The following is a 14,379-nucleotide window of genomic DNA, read 5'->3' as shown; positions in this document are numbered from 1 at the left end:
CCACTTCCTAGCTCTATTCTCCTCCTTGTCCCGCCTATACTTCCTGCCTGGCCACGGGCCAATCAGTGATTTATTTATTGACCAATCAGCAACACATTTGACATACAGACCATCCCACAGCACTTCCCCTTTTCTTTTCTTAAAAAGGAAGGTTTTAACCTTTACACATCTCCAAAGTCAGCTTGGTATATTTGGGAATTTGGGCGTAGCTTCTCTTACTACTTCCTGCTGGAGGGGGACGCTGTATCTTATGGGGACACAAAGAATATTTTAAGATTATGGAGTAGTCCGTGAGGCTGTATCGTCTGAGCCAGTTGCCTTGAAACCATTCTGGATGTTGGATCATCTGGGCCTTGGTGTCACCTTTCTGGGGGTCTTGACTGGTCAAACCTGATGTATCTTAATCTGGAACAAATCCATAGCCTCTGGCTTTCTGTGGGAACAAAAGCAGAGCCTCCTTTCCAAAGCAACATATCCTTACATCCAAATTTTGAAGTCAAGGTACCTTTAAAATATACATTTTGGCATAACTCAACAGCTTTTGCAATCAAATGTTTTTCTTCAGTTACGAATATCAAAGAGAACATAATCCAGATTCTCTGTGTGGTAGCCATCTTTACGTGGCTTATTTTTTTATATTAGCTTGAGCCTATTGCTTTAAACTGCAGCATTCTAAGCCTGAAAGGGCACTGGCGCTGTGGCTGCTGGCTCCGCCCACTTCAGCTTCCCAACATGGTGGTGATATGTTTTCTGCCAGCTCTGGGAGCCATCAACTGTCAGAAATAGTGGGTCCATGCTTCTATCAAAGCAGCGTGCAGCCCAGAAACCTCTTTTTTTTTTTTTTGTACTAGCAAAGGCTAAATCCACCACACAGCTTAATGTGCCACTTGCAGAGGCCTCATTCCCGCCATACTGCAGGTCGAGCATGCACACACACTAGGAACCCGCCAGTAGCTCAAACCCGCAGCTGCCGTTCATTTGAGAGAGACAATTAGGAACTGTTTTTAGCTCCATTTTAGAATCTTTTTTTCTCAGTTTTTAGGTGGAAACTCTTGCCACCACGTTGGACGCCAGCATTTGATTGGGGCTGGCTTACAGTTCAGAGGTTTAGTCCATTATTGTCACAGCAGGAAGCATGGTGGCAAGCAGGCAGACATGGTGCTGGAGAGGCAGCTGAGAGTCCTACATCTGGATCCACAGGCTGCAGGGAGAGAGACACTGGGCCTGGCTTAAACATCTGAAACCTCAAAGCCCACCCCCAGTGACACACTTCCTTCAATAAGGCCATGCCTGCTGTGGATATCGTTCTGTATAAATAAAACACTGATTGGCCAGTGGTGAGGCAGGAAGTATAGGCAGGACTAACAGAGAGGAGAAAGGAGAGAACAGGAAGGCGGAGAGAGACACTGCCAGCCGCTGCCATAACAAGGAGCATGTGAAGATTTCGGTAAGCCACGTGGCAAGGTATAGATTTATGGAAATGGATTAATTTAAGCTATAAGAACAGTTAGCAAGAAGCCTGCCATGGCCATACAGTTTGTAAGCAATATAAGTCTCTGTGTTTACTTTATTGGTGCATCTTAAGCATGAGCAGCTGGGGGACTGGTGGTAGACAGAGATTTGTCCTGACTGTGGCCAAGGCAGGAAAATTCTAGCTACACATGCCTACTCTGACAAGGCCACAAGGCTTAATAGTGCCACTCCCTATAAGCTTATGGAGGCCATTTTCAGTCAAACCACCACAGAACCTAAGTCTTTTTACTCTGCATGCTAAGTTGATGTCCTACCACTGAGCCATATTAACTCTTTTTCATCTTAGTTTAAAAACAGACCCTTATTAAGTTTCCCAGCCTGGCCTTGAACTCATCATGTAGCCTAGGCAAGCCTTGAATTTTGACCACTGTTGCATTAGAAATCCTGGGATTAGTCATGAAACATGACAGAGCAGGCAAACATACTGGATGCTGTCCTCAATCACACAATCTGGAGTAAATCTACATTTTAAGGAGAAGTTGTTTTAGTGTGCTTTACTTATTTATAAATGAAAAAACAATTAAATTTGCTTCCCTTACCTTGATCTGCATCCTGCTTTCTTCTTTGTTTCCATCTTCCTTAGAACTCATCCGGGCAGTCCTGGGCCACCTCCTTCAGATCAGGGCTCTGGATTAACTGAAGCCTCAATGCAGGTGGTACTTCCAGGTCAAAGCTGGACGGGCTACCCACCACAAATCAGGGCTCTGGATTAACTCTCCTTAATCTTTGACTAGCCCACTCCCTTTTCTCCATTTTTCTTGACTTCAATGAATTCGTATATAAATTATATATAATATTATCAGGCTCTGGAAACTATTTCTGTAATTTTAATTCTTTATCTATTATATGACATTTTATTGTTTATTTATAGTTTTTCTCATCTGATGTTCTCTTATTTGGATTAATTACAACTATTTCAAATGTAATTGACAGTATGCTTATCTCTCCCGCTAGAATAAAGCTCTTTAGGTCAACTGTTTACTGTTGTATCCTGAGAACACAGAAAACTAGAGCAAATGCCCAATTAATACAATACTGTTGCACTGCACTGGGAATGTTTACGGGATGAAAATGCCCTCAAACACTTGCTAAACACAACTCTGTGGTGTCACAAATGAGGTGTTTGCTTACTTGTACCTGAATCCCAGACACCCCCAGCCTGGTGGTCTTTCCATCCTGATGAGAAGAAGAGAGCCATGTATCTAGTTCTGGATAACCATGGGCAGAGGCCAAAACTCTGCTGTTAATGGCCAATCCTGGCTCACTCCAGCTTCCTCGGCAATGATGGAGGGAAACTGCTGGGTATACCAACAGCACTGCCTGTCCCTCTGCTGTGGGAATTGAATCACACTGAAGTTCTGTTTCCCTCAGAACCTCGAGCTCAGATTCGCCAGGCTTCCCCTTTTCTCCCTTAACCATTGAGCCTTCTCTTTCCGAAATGATCTCCTCAAAGTTGCCTTTTTGAAACATTTATTTCTTCACCCAATAGATTTCTTTTGCAGACTCACTACATACTGTGTGAGTAGTCTCAGAAAAAGTCAGTCACCCATCTCCTTCATAATCACCAGCAACATTTCCCAGAAGCCCAACGGCCTTTCATGTTCTTCATGTTCTCCCTGTTCTGATTCATGATACACCAGGCTTTAGTAGGGAACAAAAGGAGTCAGGGTTCAGCGATTAAGAAGCACTAGTTAAGTCACAAATGCCCATTACAAACGTGTTTATATTAAATTCTGTGCATATTTGCTTCTTGCTGAACTCACGAAGCCAGAAAACACAGTACATTTCCTATTTTATTCCACCCTTTTCAACGTTTTTTACAGATAGAACGGAGCCGTTTCCATGGTAACACAAGTGTGACAATTGAGGGTATCTGGATATAGGTGAGATATCTCCCTTCAGATCCAGTGCGGAGAAGAGAAATTAAGTTTTCATTTTTTCCTTTTTCTCCCAGCAACACACTTCTGAGGGGTCCTGTGGTGCCAGTGCTCAGCGCTAGGTCTCCACTGCCAAGCAGGTTTACACTTCTGAGGCAAAACTGAATTTCCTCTTACCCGCGTTTTCTTTTGTCTTTCCCACAAGCACGAGAGTGAAGACTTAACTGTTGGAATCACTGTTGGAATAGGGCTTCCATCGACATAGATGTACATGTGACTAAGGTGAGGATATGGACACCAATATCTCACCTTGTACTGGGGGGTTGAACTAAGGCCCTCTGCTCTGCATGCAAAGCATGTGTCTTCCCACAGAGTCCTATTCTCAACCCTTTTTAATCTTAGTGTATAAATAAGCCCTTACTAAGTTTCCAATCCTGGCCTTGAACTCACCACGTAGCCTAGGCAAGCCTTGGATTTTGAATTTTTGCATTTAGAAGTCCCTGTAACTGGGATTACAGCTATGCAGCACCACACTCCACCCTGACATCCTTCTTATTATCGTAGCAACTCTGCTTTCAACCAGTGTTCCACAAGTCACCACAAATCAGGACTGTGTCATCATCCAACCCACAATAGGTAAGAAAATACATTCCTGCCCACAGCTTTTGTTTTGTGTTGGTGGAAAAAAAAAAGACTTTCATGAAGTGAAAAACTGAGGCCCATCAGTCTGTAAACAAACGAACTGCAGCTACACCACAGGCTGTATTCTTTATACACGATCAAAATGAAACATCAGGGAGAACAGCCCGAGAAGCTCTTATTCCCAGCTATGCTAGGTGATGTGACTGGGATCCACTCAGGACTTTGTGATAATTTTTATCACATTTCCTTTAATTCACAGTCTCCCAACTCTAGGGGGAACTAGGAATCAGAAAAAGACTTGCTTAAGGTTATCCCCTGAACCCCAAATCCTAATACAAGCCCACACCCCAAACCACTGGCACTATGTAGATTTCCAGCTCCACCATATTGCATGGTACTAGAAAGATCGACTATGATAGTTACCTTCAGTTGCCAACTAGACTGGATCAAAGAGCACCTATAGCACCTGAGGACACTTCTGGGCATGTCCGTGAGGGCTATGCCACAGAGGATTAACTGAGGGCAGGGAAGAACAACCTTGATTGTACTTGCTGCCATCCTACTAGCTAAGGTACTGGACTGATTAAAAAGGGAAAGAGGACTGAGCCAGAACTCTGTTCCCTGCTTTCAGACCCTCAGAGACATAGGTAAGCGGCCTCCTGCTCTGACCACAGGAAGCCATTCCAACCATGACAGACTAAATCCCACGAGCCAGGAGTGAAAATAAGCTGCTTTTCCTCCTGTAAGCTGGTTTTGTCAAGTATTTGGTCACAGCAGTGAGAAAAGCAACCAACACAGGCTGTTATATCCACAAAGAAAATGTGGCACTTCTTGGCTCTATTTAGTCCCCAATGTACCTGGAAATGTCATCATCCAAACACATAGTTTGAATTGTACCAGGAGCATTCTGCTTTCCTCAGAAAACCATAGCTGCTACTGAGCTGAAGTAATCACAGCCAAGTCTACTAGTCTTTAGAAAATTAGACTTCTAAAATCCAGCTCTAGCACTACCTGTATAAACCTCTTGAAACATTACTGCCAAAGTCATTCAGACATGAAGCACCTGGGCATGCTCTCTCAATTTTAGTTCACTTCCTTACATGACTAGCTTAAAATGGAAGAGGAAACCCTCTTGAGTTTCACCTCCCAGAAAATATTCCTGATGCTTCCTCATAATTTTTCTTCACTGCCCATCTCTGGCTAAGATTCAACTTCTTAAATCTTCATAGTACAGAATCAAGAAGTAATGACCGACCTATGTAGGCCAAAATAATGACTGAGCTATATCAGCAACCCGCTGTATTCCTGCACTCAACCCACAATAGTCTGAAAACATTGGAGAATGGTGTTCTGTACTGAGCATATGTTTGTTATGTGATTCATGTCCCCCTCCCAAATACTATACAATAACTATTTGCCTAACATTTACAATATATTAGGTATTGCAAGGAATCTAGAGATAACTGGTATAGAGGAGGATGTGTAGGCTAAATCCAAATATGGCATTTCATGTGAGGGATTTAGGCATGGGCAGGTTTTTGGTCTGGGAGGTGTCCTGGAACCAAACCTCCGTGGATATGAAAGAAGGAGAGACAGTAGTTCACATTTTCAGTTTGACAGGGCAGTTGCTCTAAATTGTTTTCAATGAAAATCTGTAGTTACATTGGAGCTAGATGATTCAAGCATACGGAATGTTTTTTAAATGTTCAGAAACAGGCAGCCGGGGACTCCTGTATTAGAATACATATTTGTACTCTGACAAGTGACAGAAAGATGGCAAAGAATGCTTTGCTGTTAGAGGAACTCGGACCCAGAGCCACTCTACAATGACCTTGGGGGAACGGTGGAAGGGTTCACTGAGCTGACAGGACTGGAAAAATATAGCATTCTTAAGAAATGTGAGGCAGTAATGGCCCGGGGTCGTCATTTCAAGGGCATAGTTTAATGAAGATAAATGGCAATGACCAGTTATTGCAAGTTGAAGGGTCAAACTTCTCATAAATTATGGCTGGGAGAGTATGACGAAGATTCAGTGGTCAGAGACACGCTGTTTTAAAACCGAGTGAGAAAATACACATTTTAGGAGGCACCTATGGAGGACCACAGCAAAGGATGCACGATGGACGCCTCCTGGGGGGCCGGAAAATTTCTCACCCTGAAGACAAAAGTCCCTGTTTTCTCGATTCAGCCCACGATGCAGCCCGCCTCCTTCGCCACCACCTCCATGCCCACCTCCAGGCAGAACGCGACGGGGGCGACGTTAAAACGGAACCCATCCCTCCGCCCTGCAACCACCCGGCTCCTTCCCCCGCAGCACGGCCGGGCCGGGCCTTCCACCCCCGCCCCTCCCAGTGCCCGCAGCCGGGCACCGCCTCCACCCCGCTGGGAGGCCAGGCACCGGCAGAGCTCTGATTGGCTCAGCCTAAGCCTACTGGTCTACGATTGGTTACTAGAGCGCGCGCAAGCGCACACGCCCAGGCCCGCCATGCTCCGGGAGGGGCGCTGGCTCAGTCTAGGACTGGGTTTTAACCCGATTGGTTCACAAGATGAGACGCCTTTCTATTGGTCAAGAGTGGCACTCTAGCGTCCACAAACGTGACCTGATTGGCTGCAGTGAATCCAACCTTCCGCGTAGACTGTCCCTCAGGCTGTTGCTGAGGTGTTCTGAGGTCTCCTGACCGCGACTGGCGCATCCGCGCTCCAGGTTTTCCAGGCGCCCGTGGCTGCCTGTCAAGGTGTGGGAGGAGCTCGGCTTATGTCAATCACGGATGAGGGCGGGACTAGAGGGTGGTGGGTGGGACCTTGCGACGTCATCGGGCGTAGACCGGGTTTGCGTGTTGCCTGGGCGCCGCCAACTCGCCCGAGTCGCGCCGAGCTTCCATTGGCTTGTGTAACTTCAGGCAGCGGCCGCGAGGCTGTCGTCGCCCTCAGGGCTCACGTCGTCCCGCTTCACAAGATAAAACCAAGCTCTCCTAATGCTGACAGGCGGGGTGCTGTCGGCCAGAGGCCGGCCGGTGGTGGGGTCCCCAAACACCGTGTACACGTCTTCCTGTCCCCACGGCCCCTCCACCTTCACCTCGCCGGCCAAGTCCGAGCGTGGGAGTCTGACGTCGCCCGCCTAGGGGGCGGGGAAAAGAGCGCGCAGGCGCAGCGCGAAGGCCTGTGGGGCTGGGTGTTGCCAGGCGTCTGCGGAACCTGCTGATTTAAACGCGGCGCAGGCGGCGGTGCCGCGCGGGACCTCGCGGAAGCGCGCGGCCGGTCGCTAGGCGACGGCGGGAGAGGCGGGGCTTCGTCTAAGCCCGCCCCATCCGGCTGGCCCCGCCCCCGGCAGCTCTGCGGCTCGGGCTCGGGCGCGCGCTCCAGCGCCGGGGAAGCGGCGGCGGCGGCGGCGGCGGCGGGAGCTGGGCGTGGAGGCGCGAGGGGCGGGGCGGGGCGGGCGGCACTGCGGGCCCGCGGCTCGGGCGGCTCCGGCTCGGGCTCGCGCTCCGTCGCTGCCGGCGCCCTCGGGGCTGTGTCGCCGCCCGGCTTGGCCCCGCTCACAGGGCCGTGCGGCTCGCTCAGCTGCCGCCCCGCCGCCGGCACCCAGGGCGCTGGCGCGGCCGTGAGCCGGCGGGGCCGCGAGGGCGGCGGAGCCGCGGGGTCGGGGCGCGGCGCGCGGGCGCAGGTCTATGTCGCGGGCAGCGGCGGCGGCGGCGGCCGCGCAGGGACGATGCGCGAGTACAAAGTGGTGGTGCTGGGCTCGGGCGGGGTAGGCAAATCCGCCCTGACCGTGCAATTCGTGACCGGCACCTTCATCGAGAAATACGACCCCACCATCGAGGACTTCTACCGCAAGGAGATCGAGGTGGACTCGTCGCCGTCGGTGCTGGAGATCCTGGACACGGCGGGCACCGAGCAGTTCGCGTCCATGCGGGACCTGTACATCAAGAACGGCCAGGGCTTCATCCTGGTCTACAGCCTGGTCAACCAGCAGAGCTTCCAGGACATCAAGCCCATGCGGGACCAGATCATCCGCGTGAAGCGGTGAGCAGATCGGGGCACGCGGGGGCTCGGCGGCTGCGGCGATCCCCGGCCCCGGCCCGCCCGGGATGCACCACCTCCTCCTGGGGCTCAGATTTGCGGGCTTTGTTTCACAACTAAAATTGGGCATCCCGTTAAAACCCAGCTCAGCCCTTTGTCTCTAGGACATTGGTAGCGCTTGTTCTGTACCCCGGAGAAAACAAAGTTTCAAACTTGCAAGGAGAGAAGGGATGAGTAGGTGGGCGCTAGGAAAAGGGAAGCTAAGTGTAGGCGCGCCTGTGCAGAGTGAGCGCGCGCCCAAATCCACCCTCATGAGGTTTGACAGCCAAAACTTGCACACACGTATTCTGTGACAATGTCAATATGAGTTAAGAGGGCCTTTCTCATCGCGGAAAAGATTAAATGTTGCCAAGAGGTTGGCAGAAATGAATTAGTGCAAAACTTTAAAGAAACATTGTCAAGTAATTTGAAGATCTCACAACATTCATCAGGGTTGACATATAGAAGCTCGCTTATGACATTTACATTGAAATAACGCAGCTTCCTCTCTCTCTCTGTCTCTCCCCCCCTCCCTCCCCCCTACCTCTACTCACTCACTCACTCACTCACTCATAAAATCTACCCTCTTCCCACCCCCCCTCCCGCTCAAAAAAGGAAGGAGACTATTCTTGGAAACCAGACAGAAGTTTAGTGTAAGCTGTAGCTTATGTATCAGCTAATTTAAAGTTAATGGGGGGTGGAGGAGTTGATGCAAGCAAGCTTTTCCGCGTGTAAACTGTTCAAAGAATGCATTTTGGATGTGGCTGGTAGTCTGAATGCTTTCAATGTTTTCTCTTAAGTTGATGCCATGTATTTCCCCCTTAACTTAAATATTGGAAATCTAACTTGTTATTGGGGAGTTTGGGCAATATTTTCTAGTTCCTCTTAACTAATAACTTTCTTTTCTGATCCTTATAAACTAATACTACTGATAATCTTTCAGGATTCTTCTAGTTGTAGCTAAATCTGAAGTCACTATTGAAAGTTGAAGTAGATACAATGGCATTTATCAGTTGGTTAGGATGTGCTCATTTCCGAGCCCAGAGTAATTTATTTGTATTCAGGGAATACTCAAAAACTCATTCCAAGTGGTGGGGTTTTAACCCTGTATGTGAAGTCAAAGGACATCCTCCCTCCTCATTGCCCCTCCCAGCTACTTGAGTATGCATGTTAATAACCATACTAAAAATTTCTACATTCTTGTGTTCAATTCCAAATTAGAGAACAGTGGATATTTTTATGATTTCTTCCCAAAGTTGGTGACTCTTACAGCTTCAACTTCTCTAGTCTTATTTTTTAGAGATTCATTTTCATGCATGGTATATGCATGTGGGCACACATATGTGGGTGTATTAATGTGTTTCCTTGACGTTGTTTGTAGATACAAATAATGATCTAAGTGCCCCAGCTGTCCGGCCTTCACACCTCAATTCATACACATCTGTGCAGGAATGACTCCTTAACACAAGAGTATGTTGAAATACTGGATGGGATGATCTACGTCATGTTGTGTTTTCTGTGCAGCTCAGTTATGATAATGGATTAATTGGTTTATTGCAGCAATTAATTTGGTTGGCACCTCAACCCAGGACAATAGACTAGGGTTCTACTCACCCGGACTCCCTAGTTTCAACTCCTGATGTAAGAAGACCGTTGATGAACTGAACTAGAGTTGAGCAGCGTTCCCCACTGGGAAACATAGATAATGGTGTCATGAGAGCCCCTTGACCCCACTGCCTTTTTGTGTGTGTGTGTGTTTTTGGAGACGGGGTCTCTCTATGTTGACTTGGCTGTCCTGGATGGAATTCATCATGTAGACCAGTGACCTCGAAGTCACAGAGATTCTCCTGCCTCTGCCAGTGTAATACTGAGCTCAAAGTGCCTATGTTAGGCTTGGGCACCTACTTCTAGGTCCTGTGTTTTGTGCCTCACCCTGACTTCATTATTTGCCTCTGGGTCCATGGCATCTTATCAACATAAGTCTAAACAGAGAGAGGGTGAGCTGTAGGTTGTTCCTATTATACTTCAGTATATAAGGCCAACCTAAATGGGAAGTTGGAGGCACCTAACTCCCTTACAAGACAGTAAAACATGATTTTGAAATAGTAAGTGGATTTTCTACTCTTTGGAGGACCAGTTTTTAACTAAGCAGTTGCTGTAGGAACTCTGCAGTGATCCCTTCCTCCCTGTGCTCACTGTGTGTCATCTGTCTGCTTTACATGCTGTCAGTGGCAGTCTGGGGTTGTTTCAAGTGCCAGGCTGCAATTGACATAACTGGAATGCAGAGACTTGATACCTTGCCCATGACCAGTCACTGATAGGAGGACTTTTAATATCTCTTTGAATCCATAGAGCCTCTTCTACACAGGTCTGTCATTCAGCTTGTCTGCTGGCATATTCAACCTCCATCTTGCATGCTAGGGCTACACTGTTGGATAGAAAAAGTGTGAACCACATAGATTAGTAGAAAATTTGTGGTATTTGATTTTTAAAATGAACATAAAAATAGTAATTTCATTGTACATTTCTTTAACCAACTTAATATAAAATATTGTCATTTCAGTATGCCGTTCAGCATTAGAAATATTCAGATATTTTACTTTTCTATTCTGTGTCTTAGAAATCTGTTGTGACTTACCACTCTTCAAGTGCTTGTTAGCCGTAGGCCACCATGTTGGACTGCACAGCTCTCAGACGTATATGGGTCAGGGAATTCCTTACTTAGGCTGTAGACCTGAGTTTCCTTTTCTGTGAAATGGGACATAGCATGCTCCTCTCAGAGTCACTAGGATTCCATGACACCCTATGTACTAAGGTACCCAGCACGATCCTCGGGACAGACGTTACTAAAAGTGCTGTCCTTCTTGTAACTTGTCACTCGGACTTCCTTTGGCTTTACCCTTGATACATAATTGCAGTTTTGGAGGAAATAACTCATGTTTATAATCACAGTTTGAAATAAACGGTGAGACTAAGGAGCAATGTAAATTAGTCGTGGGAAAGTATTTTGTTTGTTTTGTAAACTATGTTCCCTTATGGGAGACCTTACGGAAAAAAGACAGGAGAATGAACATTTGACTCGTTTCAGGTGGAGCATGACAACAGAGAAATGGAGCTTTTCGTTTTATTGATACTTTCTGGACTGTTTCATTTTTGAAAATACTAAAATTGGCCCTTATCTCTTTCATTGTTATGACTGTGTGCATACACACGTTTGTGTGTGCATTCGTGTAGAGCCGGAGTTTGACATGGGTCTTATTCATTTGTTCTGCACCTCATTTAAAAAATGCTTTTGTTATTACACATGTGTGTGTGGAGGCCGTGACACATGTGCTGTGATACACATGTGGAAGTCAGAAGACAGCTCTCCTCCCACCTGTTGGTGGGTTCAGGGATCCAACTCAAGTTGCCGGACTTGTGCAGCAGGCACCTTTACCCATGGAGCCGTTGTCTTAGTCACTGTTCTGTCCTGTGAAGAGACACCATGACCCAGGCAACTCTCAGAAAAGAAAACATTTAACTGGGAACTTGCTTAAAGTTTCAGAGGCTTAGTCCGTTCCTCTCCGAGTGGGGAGCATGGTACAGACACAGCACTGGTGTAGCTGAGAGCTACCTCTTCATCCACAGGCAGAGAGGGGCAGCCTGGACCTGCCATGGGCTTTTGAAACCTCAAAGCCCAGTGACACACTGCCTCCTACAAGGCCACACCTCCTAATCCTTTCAAATAGTGTCACTCCCTGGTAACTAAGCATTCAGATGTAGGAGCCTACAGGGCCATTCTTTTTCAAACCACCACAGCCATCTGCCTTTTTAAAAAATGTATTTATTTTTGTGTGTATGAATGTTTGCCAGCAAATACGTATGTGCACCACATGCATGCTATTCGGTCTCCTGGGGAACTGTAGTTACAGATGGTTGTGAGCTGCATGTTGGTGCTGGGAACCAAACTCAGTTCTGCAAGAGCCACAAGAGCTCTTCATCTCTAAGCCCTCTTTCCTTCCCTCTGCCTTGATGATTCAGCTGGACAGACTGGACAGCTCAGGATCTTCCCATTTCTGCCTTCTCAAATCCTGGTTTAGAGATGTGTGCTGCTTTATGTTGATTCTAGGTTCTGAGCTTAGGTCCTAATGCTTAGGGCAAACACTGTCTCCACAGCTACTCATGGTCTCTTAATTGTACATATGCACGCACGCGCGCGCACACACACACACACACACACACACACACACACAACTTCTTTTCAAAGCGAAGTGAACCATCTGAAAATTTGCCTTATGGATAATTCATAAGCTTTCTTTTTCTTCTTCAAGTTTGGATCAGACCAAAAAAAAAGAGTGGTAAGCACATATATTTTAATAAAACCAGAATTCTGATTTCATCATTTTCTGTTCATACCCATTCTAGGGTTAGTTGTGGTCCTGACTTGAAGTATCTTGGGACATACTGTTCCCACATCTTAGGATAAAACCCCCAGACTTTGAGCATGACCTTCAAGTCCAAGCATGTTCTGGTCCCTCCTTGGCTGTACAGATATCCTCTCTACCAGCATCTTCACCTTCTTTTAGCTGCCTGGAAAGCTTTTTCTCTGGGTTCTTCTTCTGCCTTAGAACCTGTTTGTCTTTCTACAGAATTAACTTCTACTCATTCTTTTGTCCCTCCTTAAAAGACTTTCCCTAACTTAGAGAAGCCTTTTTCCTCTTACCAAACTGAATGACCGCCTGTGTGGTTTTCTCCTGTAGACCACCCTCACCCCGGGCTCCCGTCAGTAGTCTCTTTACCCCGTTCATGTTTTGTAGTACTCATGAGCACTATTTGTCACTGGGATGACTTGCAAGCATTCTCACTGAGCTCTAAGCCTGGGTGTCTAGCACAACAACCAGCCTACAGGAAACAATAAAAATATGACGAAAGGAATGTTCAGAAAGGAAAGCATTTGGACTCAGTTTCCCCAGGCATTTTAGTGTTTCAAGTTGATTTTGCAGATGGAGGAGATAGCTTTCTGTAAGAGTGCTTCCAGTTAGGCCAGTGAGAAAGAAATCAAATGTCAGGTGAACTGTAAAGAATCAGGGAGGATGTCTTCTGGATGGGAGAAGTGGCATGGGAGATGGATAGAGTAGTTTCTGAGTGTTAAAGAGACCATAATGACTAAACTAGAAACGTACCTAGACGTGTTGCGGGAGGTGAGGTAACAGATTGTAAAATAATGCTAAAAGGCTAAAGCATTGGATTTGAGCCCATAGTGAAGAACATAGTCAGAACTATTACAGAAGCAGTACTAGAGATGAGATGATGGGGGCATAATGGACGTTCCGTTTTATGACAGGAGAGCTGTTCTAAGTAGTATCATTTGGGGTGTGTGTGTGTGTGTGTGTGTGTGTGTGTGTGTGTGTGTGTGTGATGTATAAAGATTGTGAACTAGCACGGTGTCTGGAGAAAGGCAGGAGTAAGGTTGTCAGGAGTGGACTCATCAAGTTGTGGGAGAGAGGAAGGTCAGAAGTGCCCTTCACATTGGCACACGGGTGAGTGAGACTAGAGTGGGATAACTGGGAAGCCATTTCAGCTTAGATGATCTTTTAGAGCTGTGTCTAATAACTAGAATATTAGAAAAGGCTTGAAGGTCAGGTTCTGCATGATGTGGAAACTCATCGTCATCTGCATGGCTCAGGTTGAGGTTAGATGAGACCTACCATGTACAGCAGAAATGAATAGATGTAGTTAGAAATAAATGAATGTAATTAAGGACAGAGCTGGAGAGTCACAAGGAAAACAATGAAGACTGTATACATTGTGCTAGGCTGTGAGCCACCAGGGGTTCTGAGATTGGGGACAAGGTGTTCAGCCCTTCTCAGAAGCCAGCTGAATCCAAAGCAAGGCTTGTGAGGTACAGAGCCTAATAATTGTGAGTCACTTTTTAAATTAATGACTATGTCATGAAAAGTTGATGACTAAATCCTGACAGCCAAACATAGAACAAAGAATTTAAATATGGAGAAAGAGATTAATAAGAAATGTTGATCCATTTAAACACAAAACTAAGAGACAAAAACTGTAATAATTGTGGTTACAAAATGGAATATAGTTTTAAAAACTTCTACAATATGAAATAATGTTAACTACTAAGAACAGAATGAAGAATTTTAAGGGTTCAATTCCTTATCTTTCGTTAGAGGAATTAAGTAGTTGAAAACCTAAATTTACTGTAAAAATAATTCTAAGACAGTTGCACACATCGGTGGAACCATCACCTGAGCCATGTCCATTCATTTAC

The 14,379-nt window shown here is 46.4% G+C and overlaps 1 protein-coding gene across 2 annotated transcripts in view; it reads left to right on the top strand.

The window, feature by feature from the left end:
- The first annotated feature begins 7,662 nt into the window (after positions 1-7,662).
- Rap2a (RAP2A, member of RAS oncogene family) overlaps positions 7,663-14,379 on the top strand; it is a 38,087-nt gene continuing 31,370 nt past the window's right edge. The window contains exon 1 of one of the 2 annotated variants that reach the window (XM_052732452.1): positions 7,663-8,075. In XM_052732452.1, the coding sequence (XP_052588412.1) occupies positions 7,762-8,075 (314 nt within the window). In that variant the 5' untranslated portion in view covers positions 7,663-7,761. The remainder of the gene's footprint in view (positions 8,076-14,379) is intronic. The other variant, XM_052732451.1, reaches the window with a different exon arrangement.

Source organism: Peromyscus californicus, unplaced genomic scaffold (genome assembly GCF_007827085.1).
Source record: "Peromyscus californicus insignis strain IS unplaced genomic scaffold, ASM782708v3 Scaffold_12__1_contigs__length_115047231, whole genome shotgun sequence".
Lineage (NCBI taxonomy): Eukaryota > Metazoa > Chordata > Mammalia > Rodentia > Cricetidae > Peromyscus > Peromyscus californicus.
This window is presented reverse-complemented; position numbering and strand designations above follow the sequence as displayed.